The 14,254-nt window shown below is 25.7% G+C and overlaps 1 protein-coding gene across 2 annotated transcripts; it reads left to right on the top strand.

The window, feature by feature from the left end:
- The first annotated feature begins 7,179 nt into the window (after positions 1-7,179).
- On the top strand, positions 7,180-12,305 carry l(3)07882 (Nucleolar protein 14 homolog l(3)07882). 2 transcript variants are annotated; one of them, XM_015516778.2, is made up of 14 exons: positions 7,181-7,435; positions 7,494-7,640; positions 7,723-7,861; positions 7,952-8,268; positions 8,337-8,485; positions 8,564-8,661; positions 8,908-9,180; positions 10,022-10,203; positions 10,279-10,431; positions 10,489-10,653; positions 10,753-11,088; positions 11,690-11,829; positions 11,894-12,049; positions 12,129-12,305. In XM_015516778.2, exons 1-14 carry the CDS (start codon positions 7,295-7,297, stop codon positions 12,223-12,225), a joined length of 2,493 nt encoding a protein of 830 aa, XP_015372264.2. In that variant the 5' UTR covers positions 7,181-7,294; the 3' UTR covers positions 12,226-12,305. The 2 variants fall into 2 exon arrangements, with proteins under 2 accessions (XP_089083362.1, XP_015372264.2); XM_089227236.1 differs by lacking the exon at positions 10,753-11,088 and having other exon boundaries at positions 7,180-7,435.
- The last annotated feature ends 1,949 nt before the right edge of the window (positions 12,306-14,254 follow it).

The following is a 14,254-nucleotide window of genomic DNA, read 5'->3' as shown; positions in this document are numbered from 1 at the left end:
AATTCCAATATTCAGAGTTCGAATAAATACATTATTAAAGAGCAAAATGGTTATGTTCATGCTTGGTGAATCAAACATACTGAATAAATATTATAGGTACATACAAATATATTGATGTGAATGTGAATATATATTTATCACAACTCACAATCCGTTTGTAAGTATACCAATTTAATATAGAATGGTGTAAGAGAAATGATCGCATAGATTAATAATAAGGAGAAAATATGAGGGATATAGTTCCCCCTCAAAAAAAAAAAAATAATAATAATAATAATAAATAAAAGTTGGTCTAAGTTGTACCTATAATCTGTATGTTTAAATATACTGAAAGGATGGACTGCAATTATAAAGGCCTATACTGTCTTAAAGTTTAGAGGAGGCCCTAGTTTTTTTTTATACAAGGTAGGCCGTGGTAATTTTCAAAATTTTAAATTAAAGCTAAATCTTTAATTTATTAACTTTTGTCAGCGCAGTTATTAAGTAAGCCTATATAGTCACTACATATTATATAAAAAAGTGTTTTATATACCTATATGTGCCCATGAATAAATTATTTGAGTAAAGTACGAAACTTTTCGTTAAAACTTATAATACAAAAATCAAGGTATCATATTTATTATAATATAATATAAATATGTATTATATTTTAATTAAATTATTATAGAACTAAAAAATCTAGGTTAAAATTATGCAATCCTATAATTTATAGTATTATATGCTATTGTTAGGAATTGGCAATCTTTGTAATCATGTTCAGGGTTACGAAAGCTTGACTTTTCGAAGAGCAATAGGCCTAATAATTTATTTCATACCAACCATGTAGTGTACATTTATTTTATTATCTATAGAATATATTATTTGTTATTATTATTATTATTATTATTATTATTATTATTATTTACTATTATTGGACTATTTTTAATAATTATTGTTACCTATTTGACATTTATCTTCAAAATATTTAAACACAAAATAGGTAGGTATAGGTAAGTAATATACACAATATACAGATACGTATTTTCAGTTATAAAAAAGCGGGTAAGTGGGTGTAGGCGTGTCGCTCTGCTGTGCGGTAGGTTATTACAAGTGGATCACTATTTATCGTAATTGACGATATATTCAATTTGAATTCAATAATAATATAATTGTATAGTGTGTAATACAAAATACGATTCTGAGCGGAGACGGTTTGTCGTCATAGGATATTTTATATTATATTTATATTGTTATTATTACTACTGTAGTCTGTAACAGGTAGATTAAATTAATATTATTTACATATTCGATATTATCATATTTGTATATAATAATATATTTCAATAATTTCAAGTACCACAAATAATATTCTTAAATTATAAAAATAAAACTAAAATCATTATTCTTGGTTTAAAAATGTAAACTTAAACTTTCAAACTTTAAATAACAATAAAAAATTAACTGTGATTAGTGGTTACAGAATGGACTAGTTACGTGGGCCTTGTTTAACATTTTCAATTCTTCGCTATAAAAGATGAACGTTTTATAAATTTTTAATTATTAAATAATTTGTAAATTTTCAAATATTGCCAAAATTTGAAACTTAAATCTTTATATTATTTTTTTTTTTTTAGTGCTATTGTAACAATATAACAATATATTATGAGCTTTACATTAAATTTTCCAGTTTTTTGACCCAACTAATACAATTTTATTGACATTTACAGAAAAAAACTAAAAAAAAAATATGAAAAATTAAAAATGTCAGTTAATAGCTAAAAACAATTCAAATTTTTTTAACAATTACTTATATAGGACATGGTTAAATATACATGTGGTGTAAATCCGCGTGGTGCGCGTATCTACAGTTATTTTTTTTTTTGAACCACAACAAAATAGAAAAATCGTTCCATGTGAATTTTTACTAACAAAATCCTTGTGGATGTTCCATGTGAGTTTCTTGTCGAGAAAAACACTAGCACTCCATGAATATAGATGAAATTGTATCATAATATTGCTATTTTTTGCATATTGACGCATTTAAGGTTTTAAATGATTTTTGCGAGTTAGTTTTTGTTAATTTGCCATTAAAACGTTTTATTATGTATTTTCATGAATTATCAATTATTTTAATTATATATTTTTTGAATCCGTAGGAAAAATAGTAAATTCCCACATTTTGATCAATATTAAAATCTATTTTAAAGTATTCCTGTAAATTGGTGTATCGAACAGTAAGCAATCATGATTCCTTATCGGTTATATAATGGTGCGCGTATTCTATCGTTCATTCATACCTATTTTTTTTTAAATGTTTTCATTTTTGCTATTTTTCATGTCTTTAGGACATATTAAGCTCTTATTTTCAGATTTAATAGGCCATATAATAGCGCATTATTGAAATATTATATTTTAATTTAGTTGGTACCCTGCATGTACTCGTAGATTATATAATATATAATAAGTAGAATAGTTATACTGTAGATTAGCTGTATAGTAATACGCTTATATAGAAAGCAAAAATGCAAAGATGACATATTTTCAATATTGTGTGTGGCAAACTTTGGGGGTGGTACCTAGCTATAGAGAAAACTCGAAGCATTATTATAAGAACAATTTTAAGTGCGTTTGAATTTTAAATTTTTACGAAATAGCGTAACGATAACGATTTATCCTGAAACGATTTTAAATATTTGTTATTATTCAAAAAGTATAAGTCGTAGACACTTGAGAATTTTATCAGTTATTTAGATTGGCATTTTCTTTACATGATTTAATTTTCAAAATATTTTGACTTTTTTGAGATATTTATAGACAGCTGAAATTTTCAATTTTTGTAAAAAATTTTTTTTGAAGTGTCAATAAAATTTTTTTGGCCCAATCTAAATACTTGAAAATTTAATACAAAGTTCATCGTAAGTTATTCTTATAGTTATTAAAAAATTATAAGAATACATATGTATAATTTTTTTTTATTAGCATTTGAAGTTCAAATATTGACTTCATACGTAAAAATTACGGCAATGTTCAAATTATCATAGACAGAAATTCATAAAAGTTTTTCCTTTTATACCTAAGATTTGAAAATGTAATACAAGGCCCCTAACACATTGTAACAATAACAGTTGATAAATATTAAAAATATATAGCCACAATTTTTTTTTACAAGCATTCAAAGTTTGAATTTTGACAAAATACGTAAAAATCACGAAAATTCGCAAATTATTTTAAACTATAGAAATTCACAAAATATTTTCCTTTTATATCTAAGATTTGAAAATTTTTAATAATCTATATTATAGATTCTATAATATATCCTAGACAGATAAGCCGTCTCTGTTCAGAATCGTTTTTCGTATACAATGATACATATCATTGCATTCAAATTTAACCTACCCTAGTCAAAGGTCCACCCCACCCCCTAATGTACAGCAGAGCGATACCCACTTACCCGCTTTTTTGTTTATTATAGTTTAACTTAATACTTGTCTGGATTACTTTATTAATCTACTCCATTAAACATCCCACATAAATGTATAATTCAGTTATTCTTAGTGCTTTAAAATCCGGACTCTGATTATAAGTTATCAAACTTACAATTTTGTTTTAAAAAAAATGTTTCATTTTCATAATATAATAGCTATTTTTTATTTTGTGAAAAATAAAAATAGATATTTTATGTGGCTAATATACATTTTAAAATTCAATAATTGTATTAATATTATAAGTTGCAATAGTAGCATAATTAAAAACACACATCATCATAAAATCAATACATTCATCAGCACTCACCTCAGAATCAAAACTTAATAGTTCTAAGTGGATCTATATACCACCAATCATCATTATCAGTTATCACCCATAGGCCATAACTATTACTATATACACCACTACAGGTGTAAATGATACCATACTATAGATGGAGGCATGCCCATCTCCACCCTGTAAACAATTTGAAGCACCTGGTATAATCGACAAGACTGGAATTATCAATCATTGATGTTTGGTGTTGGTGTACGCATACGGAATCGCAAACCAAACCGTCGCATTTTTAGTTGTCGTTCGCGGATAAATATCTTTACTTAAAATATCAGATACCTTGCGTTTTTTAAAAATAATAATTAAATGCTGTTATTTTATGTATATATATATTTTAAATAAATTACACGCATATATATTTATCGCAATCAATAAAAATATTTTGAATCAAAAAAAACCTGAAATTATTATTATTATTGTTATTATCCAGGTTGCACATTCCATAAAAAACGTGCGAACGTTCGTTTTCTTCTATGCGTAGGTTTAAAACTTGGCAGAAGACGACAATGTCACAGGAGCGATTTTCAAATTTATCAATAATAAATATTGAAAGGGATCTAACAAATAGTTTGGAGACAAAAACAATTATTGATACATTTTGAGAAAATAAAATAAGAATTGAGAAAATTAGTATTTTATTGAATATTAACTTAATTAAAATATTGTAATATCATAATAGCATATGAATTTATTTGTGTATTTATTTATTTGCAAGTAGCTATCCGGTTTATAAGCTTTTGGGGGTGCGGGGGCGAAGCCCTTGCGGCCACGCGGGTTAGTGTGACTTATACAATTCTAGCCTCCCCAAAAAATTGAGTATCTGCGGTCATTTGTTTAAGTGTTAACACCAATATATAAGAAAATCGCTTAATGTGAAATCCAGTGAAAATCCAATATTGTAAAAATTTAATTTTAATTTCTGGTGGACATTTTTTTTGTGATAAAGAGATTGACAAACTTGTAAGGAATCTTGTATTACATTTTAAAATATTAGATTTAAAAATAAAATTTTTTATGAATTTCTATCTTAAATAATTTGTGAATTTTCGTGATTTTTATGTATTTTATCAAAATTCAAACTTTGAATGCTTATAAAAAAATTGTGAATTTATTTTATTTTTCAACTGCTATTGTAACAATATGTTAGGGAGACTTGTATTAAATTTTCAAGCTTTTCTATCCAACAAATACATTTTTATCGATATTAATGTATAGATATTTTGAAAATTGCACGGTGTATAGAAATACTTAAATAAATATTTGGTGAAAATGTCATGTAATTATGGTTATTTGTCTTTAAGTTATATCAAAAACCAAAATCGATTATGTCGAAAACTGATTGTGAGTAAAATTTCCCGTTATCCCCTTAATTTTTAGTTTGTTTATCCCAATTATTTAGTTAAATATAAAGAATTTTAGATTCTGAGCGGAACGATGAATGTATTGATTTTACCATGATGTGTATTTTTATTTTTTTTTTTTGTGTCTGTTATCACGTTTTGGGGCAGTAAAAATGCTTCGATTTTTGACTTCAGTACCTCGTTTGATCAGAAAGTGAATCTAGTTGGTACTTTGGGGGTCAAAAGTAAAAAATTCTAAATACTTTTCTAAATAATCGAGAAAAACAAACTAAAAGTAAAGGGAAAAACGGGAAATTTTACGCACACTCATTTTTCGACAAAATCGATTGTGGTTTTTGATGTAACTTTAAAACGAATGACCATAGATACATGAAATTTTCACCGAATGTTTATATAAGTATATTCTATCCACCATGCAATTTTCACAAAATTTCGACTTAAGTTGAACTATTCATAGGCATTTGAAATTTTCAATCATTATTAGTTTTTTTTAAATTAATATCGATAAAAATGTATTTGTTAGGCAGAGAAGCTTGAAAATTGAATACAAGGCTCTTAACACATTGTTACAATAGCAGTTGAAAAATAAAATAAATTCATAGTCACAATTTGTTTTTATAAGCATTCAAAGTTTGAATTTTGACAAAATACGTAAAAATTACGAAAATTCATAAATTATTTTAAGCTAGAAATTCATAAAAAATTTTCTTTTTAAATCTAAATTTTGAAAATTGAATGCAAGATTCCTTACAAGTTTTTCAATCTTTACCACAAATAAAAAGTCCACCGGAAATTCAAATTAAATTTTTATGAGCGTTTGAAATTTAAATTTTTACAACATTGGTTTTTCACTTTTAACGATTTCCTTATTTTGGTGTAACTCTAAAACAAATGACCGCAGATACTTGAAATTTTGACTGAATGTTTATATAGGCATTTCATATATTTGATAAAATTTTCAAAATATTTAGATTTGGTTTGAGCTGTTTACTGACATTTTAATTTTTCAACTTTTTTAGCTTTTTTTTCTATAAATATCTATAAAAAATTATTTGTTCGGTAGAAAATCTTGGAAATTTAATACAAAGCTTCTAACAACTTGTAACAATATCAGTTAAAAAATATTAAAAATACGTAGGCACGATTTTTTTTTTATAAGCATTTAAAGTTCAAATTTTAATATAATACGTAAAAATTACGGCAATGTTCAAATTATCTTAGATAGAAATTCATAAAAGTTTTTCTTTTTAATTCTAATATTTGAAAATTTAATACAAGGCTCCTAACATATTTTTACAATAGCAGTTGCGAAATATAAGGAATACATAGTTACAATTTTTTTTTTAAGCATTCAAAGTTTGAGTTTTGACAACATATTATGTAAAAATCACGAAAATTCAAAAATTATTTTAAGCTAGAAATTCATAAAAAATTTTCTTTTTAAATCTAAGATTTGAAAATTTTTAGTAATCTATAATATATCCTAGACAGATAAACCGTCTTCGATCAGAATCGTTTTTCGTATACAATGATATAATATCATTGGATTCAAATTTAATTCCATCCATTACAGTAACCCACTTGTAACATACTGTACAGAAGAGCGACATCCACGACTTACTCGCCTTTTTTTCTTTTGACCCCTCCAAAGGCCCAAAGTACCAACTAGATTCACTTTCTGATCTAACAATTTAGGTACTGAAATCGAAAATTGAAGCATTTTTACTGTTCCAAAACGTGATGACTGACACAAAAAAACAACACACATCATGGTAAAATCAATACATTCTTCGCTCCGCTCAGAATCTAAAAGATTATGTTTTATGGAAATGGAACAAATATTCGACTAAATTGACCTTGAAATAACCATTTTATGGTACAAAAGATAGTGATCCGGTTTCTTCCATCTTATCACATTTTTCCAAGATTAAAAAAATACGTTATCAACGTTATGATAACTCATACTATTGTTATTTTTTATAAATAATTTTATCATCATAATCATCAATATAATATGATAAAATTAATTCTTAACACAACACAATAACACGTGAGTTACTGAGTTTTAACTTTTGAGTTTTGAATATTTGAATAAGTTGGCAATTTAATACTGTTCAATTTACAAATACTGTAAGATGAAAGTTAAAAAAAATAAAGAAAAACAACTTAATCCATTTGAGCTACACATCAACAATAAGAAGTTCACGATATTAGGTCGTAAATCCAAAAATGAAGTGGGTAAACCTGGCGTTGCTCGATCGAAGTCTATTCAAAAGGTATATAAGAATTTTTGTGTCAAAATGCATTTAGAATCATCATATGTTTTAATTTCAGAGAAAAAAATCATTATTGCTTGAGTACAAACTTAAAGATAAATCAAACAAATTTGTTGATCGTCGAATTGGTGAAAAAAATCGAGCAATGACAGCTGATGATCGTGTTATTGCCCGATTTACTGCAAGCAGAGTTAAAGCTCAAAAAGTATATATATTTATGTATAATTGTTATTTTTATAATCATGATAGTAATAATTATTTATTATAAATAATTATATTTTTAAAAGAAAATGAAGTATAACTTGGGTGAAGAAGAGGATCTTACTCATCATGGTCAATCATTATCTACCATTGAAAAATTTGAAAAGCCTATGAGTGATGATGATTCTGATTCAGATGATGATCGCAATGGTGGAAAGCTAGCAGGTTCTGAATACATTTATTTATTTTTACTGTTTACTTTTTATTGCATATCTTTTGTATTTTATTTTATGAATAGTGTATAATTTTATTTAGCCGAGTTTGTTGAGAAAGCGCATTTTGGTGGAGGTGTCTTAAGTCGAGCTGGTGAGGGCGAAACAAGCCATCGTGATTTGATTGATAAATTGATAGCCGAATCTAAATTGAGAAAGTATGAAAAAAAGCAACTTAAACAAGAAACAAATGAGCTGACTGAACAGTTGGATAAAGATTGGAAGGAACTCATGCCTGTTGTACCTACTAAGAATCGAGGCGAACAAGATATTGAAGACGAACCTCCTGCTAAAAAGAAAGTTGATAAAAATTCTTATGATGTTTTAATGAGATCATTAAAATTTGACCGTAGAGGAATGGTAAAATATTTAATTTTAATTTTAATAGTTTTAACAACGTTTATCTTCTATATTTATTTATCTGGTAGGCTAGTGATAAATTAAAATCTGAAGAAGAAATTGCTAAAGAAGAAAAAGAACGACTAGAGAAATTAGAATCTGAAAGATTAAAAAGAATGAAAGGATTTGAAGATGATGGTATTGTGAAACATAGGAGTGCTGACGATTTGGACGATGGGTATATAATATTATGTTTTTTATTACATTTTAATGGCTTTAGGATTATTATTTTCATAGTAATATAACTTATGTTTAGGTTTGATTTTGGTGACGATGAGATACAGCCTTTAGCCTACAACTCTGAAGGAAAACCTCTAAACACTGATTTAATTTCTGTAAATGAAGAACAAAACGGTAAAATATACTTACATTTTATGAATAAAATTGTTCACTGTGTCTAGACTTCTGACTATGGTTGGTTAGATTTAGTTGTCTAAGATGTCTTATGTCTGGCATACATAGCATTACTTATAAATTATAACATAGTGTAATATTTTTGTTTTATACATTATCATTACCTAATTATAAATTAATAATAATTGATTTAAACATTTATTTTAATTTTATTTAATATCTTAATAATATATAATAATTTTCTAGGCTTGAATGATGAGGAAAATATTGATGAAAATGAAGACGATGACGAAATGGTATCAGATGAAGAAGTAGAGGATGATAGTGAAAATGAAAACAATTTAAATAATGATATGAGTGATCTTAAAGAAGATGATGTGAGTTCCAATGATGAAGAAACAAATACATCCACCACAAATACAGATAAAAATAAATCAACCAAATTATTTGTTAAAAAATTGAAAGAAAAAAAAGTTTTAATGGATGAAGCAAGACAACAATTACCTTATACTTTTATAGGTAATGTTTATAAAGGGCGATATATTATAATATGTGCATTGTCTGTTTACTTGTCCCAAAATATTGTACATCGTTTGCATCATTGATGGATTATTTTTTGTGCATTGTCTGTTAACCTGCATTAAATTATCATACATCAATTAAATGCCAATCAATATTCTGAATAATATAAGGGTACAAAAAAAGCACTACATGATGTATAATAATCAATATTAGAGAATGAATAATTTAAGATTTTTAAACATAAAAATAAAAATAGTAAAAATGCATAAATATTTATTGTTTAAATGTTGACAAAATTCATTAAAAACTTGAAATTTTAACTCTACACCATTACATTTATACTTGGTATCACATTATAGCTTTGTAATATTTAAAAATTTAATATTATGTGAGTATTATTTAGTAATTTTAAGATCAAAGTTAGAAAACAAATTGCGTTTCGGGGGTGTACACTTTTTTTGATTTCTGTTGTTAAATAATATTGATGTAAAAATGATGTAGGACCTTTTAAACAGTCAATGTGCAATTGATTTATAACTCTAACATTGAACAATGCGTTATTGCCTTACAAAAAAGGTCAGAATTAACAATAGTGATGCGCAAACTACAACCGGTGTTAAAAAGTACATCTATTATCTAGATTTTAGAATGCTATCCTAAATAATATTTATAGTTCTTCATTTATGATATTTTTTATTAATTATTTAAATTTTTTCCAATAATGACTTCAATATTATGTATATTTTGTTGGAAAACTGTTAAAATTATCTAAAAGTAAAAATACCCATAATAACTCAACTAGAAAAATAACTAAATAAAATGTATATTTAAATTTCAGTTCCTGAATTATATGAAGGATTTCAAGAATTATTGGAAGATAGATCTATTACAGAGCAAACTGTAATTATTGAGCGAATGATCAAAGTAAATCATCCAAGCTTAGGCAATGATAACAGGTCAAATTTACAGCGGCTGTATCCTTATCTTTTTCAACATTTAAATGATAATTCTTGTTCTATAGTGAGTGTTATATGTTATACTCTTCAATTAAAAAAATTGCAGTTTTTTATATTTATTATGTTTTGTACTTTTTAGGATGGTTGGAAGATACTTAATTTATTAGCTCCACATCTGTATGAACTAACACAGTTTTTTCCAGAATATGCGGCCAAATGTTTAATTGAAGTATTGAAAGAAAAACATACCGATTTTGTTGATTCATCTCTAAAACAGACAACTTCAGATATGGTAATATGAATATAATTTAAATTTTGTTACATATAAATTATTTTGGTTTTTTTTTAGTTGATTTTTTTAAAATTGGTTCCTTTATTGTTTCCCACGTCTGACTATTATCATCCAGTTTGTACGTATGCTGTTATGATAGCAAGTGAGATTTTATCTCAAACCAAAATTAAAAAACGTTCAGATGTTGCATCATGTTTATTGTTAACAACAATTTTACTAGAAGTAAGAATGGTTCTTAAAAATAAACTTAATTAAACAATAATGAAGTTATATCTAATAGTTAGTTTTGATTAACGTTTTAATCTTTTGTATTATGTTTAGTATGTTCAGTTGTCCAAGAGATACATACCTGAAGTAGTAAATATGTTACGAGGAATGTTATTAATGGCTACTGAGAACAGTTCTATTAGTTATGTACAACAATTCAAGCCTAATATGAAAATACTAACTATAGAAAATAACAAAGCTCAAACAAAATGGTCAAAAACATTGAGCATAAATGAAATATTCAGTGAAAAAAATATAGATACTGAATTTAAAATGACTTCATTATATGTCATATTAGATTTGGTATTTAGGTTTAACAAATTATGTGAAGATATACCTAGTGTTAATGAAATTTGGGCACCCCATTTGTCGATTATAGCTACATTAAAGGTTATCTCAGATTTATTATTTTTATTAATTCTAACACTATCAACAATTTAATAGTTTATTACTACATATTATTATAAACTCAACAATTTATAATTGTATATTTAAAAAAAATTGTAATTTAGAAGCATGTGTGAAATTAATTATGTAATACTTGAGATTAAGATAAAGTATGAAGAATAATATCGAGAGAAGTGTATCTAAGAACAGAAAAATTAAACACAATAAAAAATTATGAGACGTATCAAAGTTAATTTCTTTGATACCCAGAGGAGAGATAATGTAAAGAAATGCAGAACAGAGTAGATAAATTTAAATGAGAGACTATGACTGAGAAAGAATATATAATGAGGGGACTTTTTTTTTAAGTAATATTATGTATTGTTAAATTTTAATATTTTGTTCAGTAAAAATATATTCTATTTATTAGTGATTACAATGTTTATAATCTACTAAGTATTTTAATAGTATTTTTCAAGTATATCTAGGTATACTGTATCAAGGGTTGCAATTTGTTATATTAAGTGCTTAAAAAGAAAATGCATTCTTTTTTAAAGCCAAAATTATAAGCACCTATAATATATTTTTAATTGTATTTTCTTAGATCAATTCTGAAGAAATGAATGCACAAATTGATAAAACAAAGCTGCAATTACAAATGATCGATAAAAAATTAGAAAAACTTCAGACAATATCTAATAGACCAAAAGCACTTCGCTTGTATGAACCAAGAATTCAAAAAATGTATGTTTCAATAATCAGTAATATAATAGTTGAACATATTATTTTTAACAATCTTTATTAATAGATACGATGGCCGTACATTCAAAACTGAGTCTAAAGAAAAAGCTGAGAGATCAAAACTCTTGCATCGATATAAACGTGAAATGAAATCTGCTGTTCGTGAAATTAGGAAAGATAATAGTTTCTTGTCTAAACTCAAGTACCATGAACAGACTAAAAGGTATGAAAAATATTTTTATTCTTAATCATTGCTGATAAATTGTATTTTGTTCTCTATTAATATTGTTATTATATTTTAGTGATGTGGAGAGGCGTAATAAAGTTAAGCAAATCTACAGTTGGGGTGCGAATCAAGCACATGAAATTAACAAGCTTGCTAAAAAAAATAAAAAATAAAACTTCTATGATTAATTATGTAAAATATATTTGCCAACACACCAATAAATTAATTATTATATGGTTTATCTTTTTATTAATGGTTTGTGTTTTTATTTAATTAGATAATTATATTCTTGTGCCTATCTACTTAATATATTTTAATAGACTTGAGTAGAGCCTAGAGAGTAACAGTTTAATGATAATCTATATTTTGTTTTATAATTGTTTTCAGTGTACCTTACTAATTTAAAAAAAATATTAAATTATAAAATTTATTTTAGTAAAATTTGTTCTTTTGGATGGGTATCAAGAGTTAGAGTAAAAAAGTTTTTTAAATCATTTGATTTTAAAATAGGAATTTAACATTATATGCGACTAGGTACCTAAAAACAATCCTTATTTAAACTCTAGTTGTATATATTATTATGTATTAAAAAGATTTACTGATATTTAAGAAGAGAAATAATACATCACTGTGGAAAAAAAAGTTAGATTAGGTTTATAATTGTTAAATAGTTTTTTTTACAAGAATAAAATAGGATATTATACCAAAACATTTGGTAGTTCTCTACCATTTTGTAATTTTGATATTTTACTGTTGAAAAACGTCAATTAAGTATTCAACCAAGTAGGTAAGTTATTTAAACAAAATATGATTGACAAAATTGCACAAATTCCTGTCATAAAGTTTAGTGGTTTGAAGTTTAAACATGTAATTAAATAGGTTACAGCTTACAAGAGGAAGTTACAGACTCAACTGTTGTAAGTTAATTAAGGAACTATTGGGACTCTATAAAATGGTTTATAATGAATACCTAATGAGTTATGACCAGAGCCGGGTTAAGTTCCAATGCTGCTATGGAGCAGAACATTTTAGCTGCTTACTCCCCCCCCTCCAAATTTATAACCAGTTAAAACTATTTTAGGAGTATAACTTATTTATGTATCCATAAATACACCCATATAAACAATTTTTATAAATAAAAATAATTGTAAGAACATTGTTTAATGAAAAAACAAAAAAAGTTAATATTGAAATGATATAAAGTTATGAATTATTTTAAAAATATTTCTTAGGTATTGAACTACAAAAATAATTGATAAAATTCATTGTAACATTTTATTTTTCAGATATGGGTAATTTAGATATTTTGACGCCTCTCAAAATTTGCGCCTAGGGCTTAGCTCTTTTTCACCTGGGTTGATGTGGCTTTGGTTATACTGGTCATGTAAATATCCTTTTTATTCAGAAAAAATCAGAATTTCATCAAGCAAGTGATATTAACAACTATTACTATAAAGTTGGTAATTTGGCAATATACTTTCTACATAGAAACATTAGAAACATAATATGCTTTACAATAATCTAGTCTACCTACTATTAGTACTATTTGAAGAAAATCATAAGTGTTTTGATAGAGACAAAGAGACGATTAAATTATTTGATTATATCAATTATCAAACTACGCATCGGTACTTACTGTAACTTATTAGTTCTTACTAGTTACTAAACGTGACAACTCAGTTTTAACAATTCTTTTGAAATTTTTAAATCTAATATTATTTATTAATTTCTTTAAACTGAGTTTAATCTAATAAGGTAACTATCATTTGATTTTATAATTATTTTAGAGATGAATTTTGTATTTAATTGAATTTGTATGCCTATAATAATGGTGTTAACCCGGATTGATTTTTTTGTTTTAAATAATTGAAACTTTAAATATTATAAAGGTTCTAAGACCTACATAGGCAACTACCCTACTTACTAATTACAATAATTTTATAATACAAATTGTTCTTATTATGGTGAAAAATGCAATTCATCGATTAATAGTAGGTACGGTTTCACATTATAAGAGAGCTTACTTAAGGCCTGACTAAATAATGTCGATTTTAATTGTGGGTTAAAGTGTAGGCGACTATTAAACCAGGATATTTATTTCAGAAAAGTACGTGTTCAATTATTGGTTGGTCGGCTATCCTTTGTGCGAATTTCTAGTGATATGATAGCTTGGATGCAATTAGGTAGTGACAGTTTTTAGAT

Source organism: Diuraphis noxia, unplaced genomic scaffold, assembly GCF_037042655.1.
Source record: "Diuraphis noxia isolate RWA-SAM2 unplaced genomic scaffold, SU_Dnox_SAM2 contig0004, whole genome shotgun sequence".
NCBI classification, from domain to species: Eukaryota; Metazoa; Arthropoda; class Insecta; order Hemiptera; family Aphididae; genus Diuraphis; species Diuraphis noxia.
The sequence above is the reverse complement of the archived record's forward strand: the minus strand, read 5'-3'. Positions and strand labels throughout refer to the sequence as shown.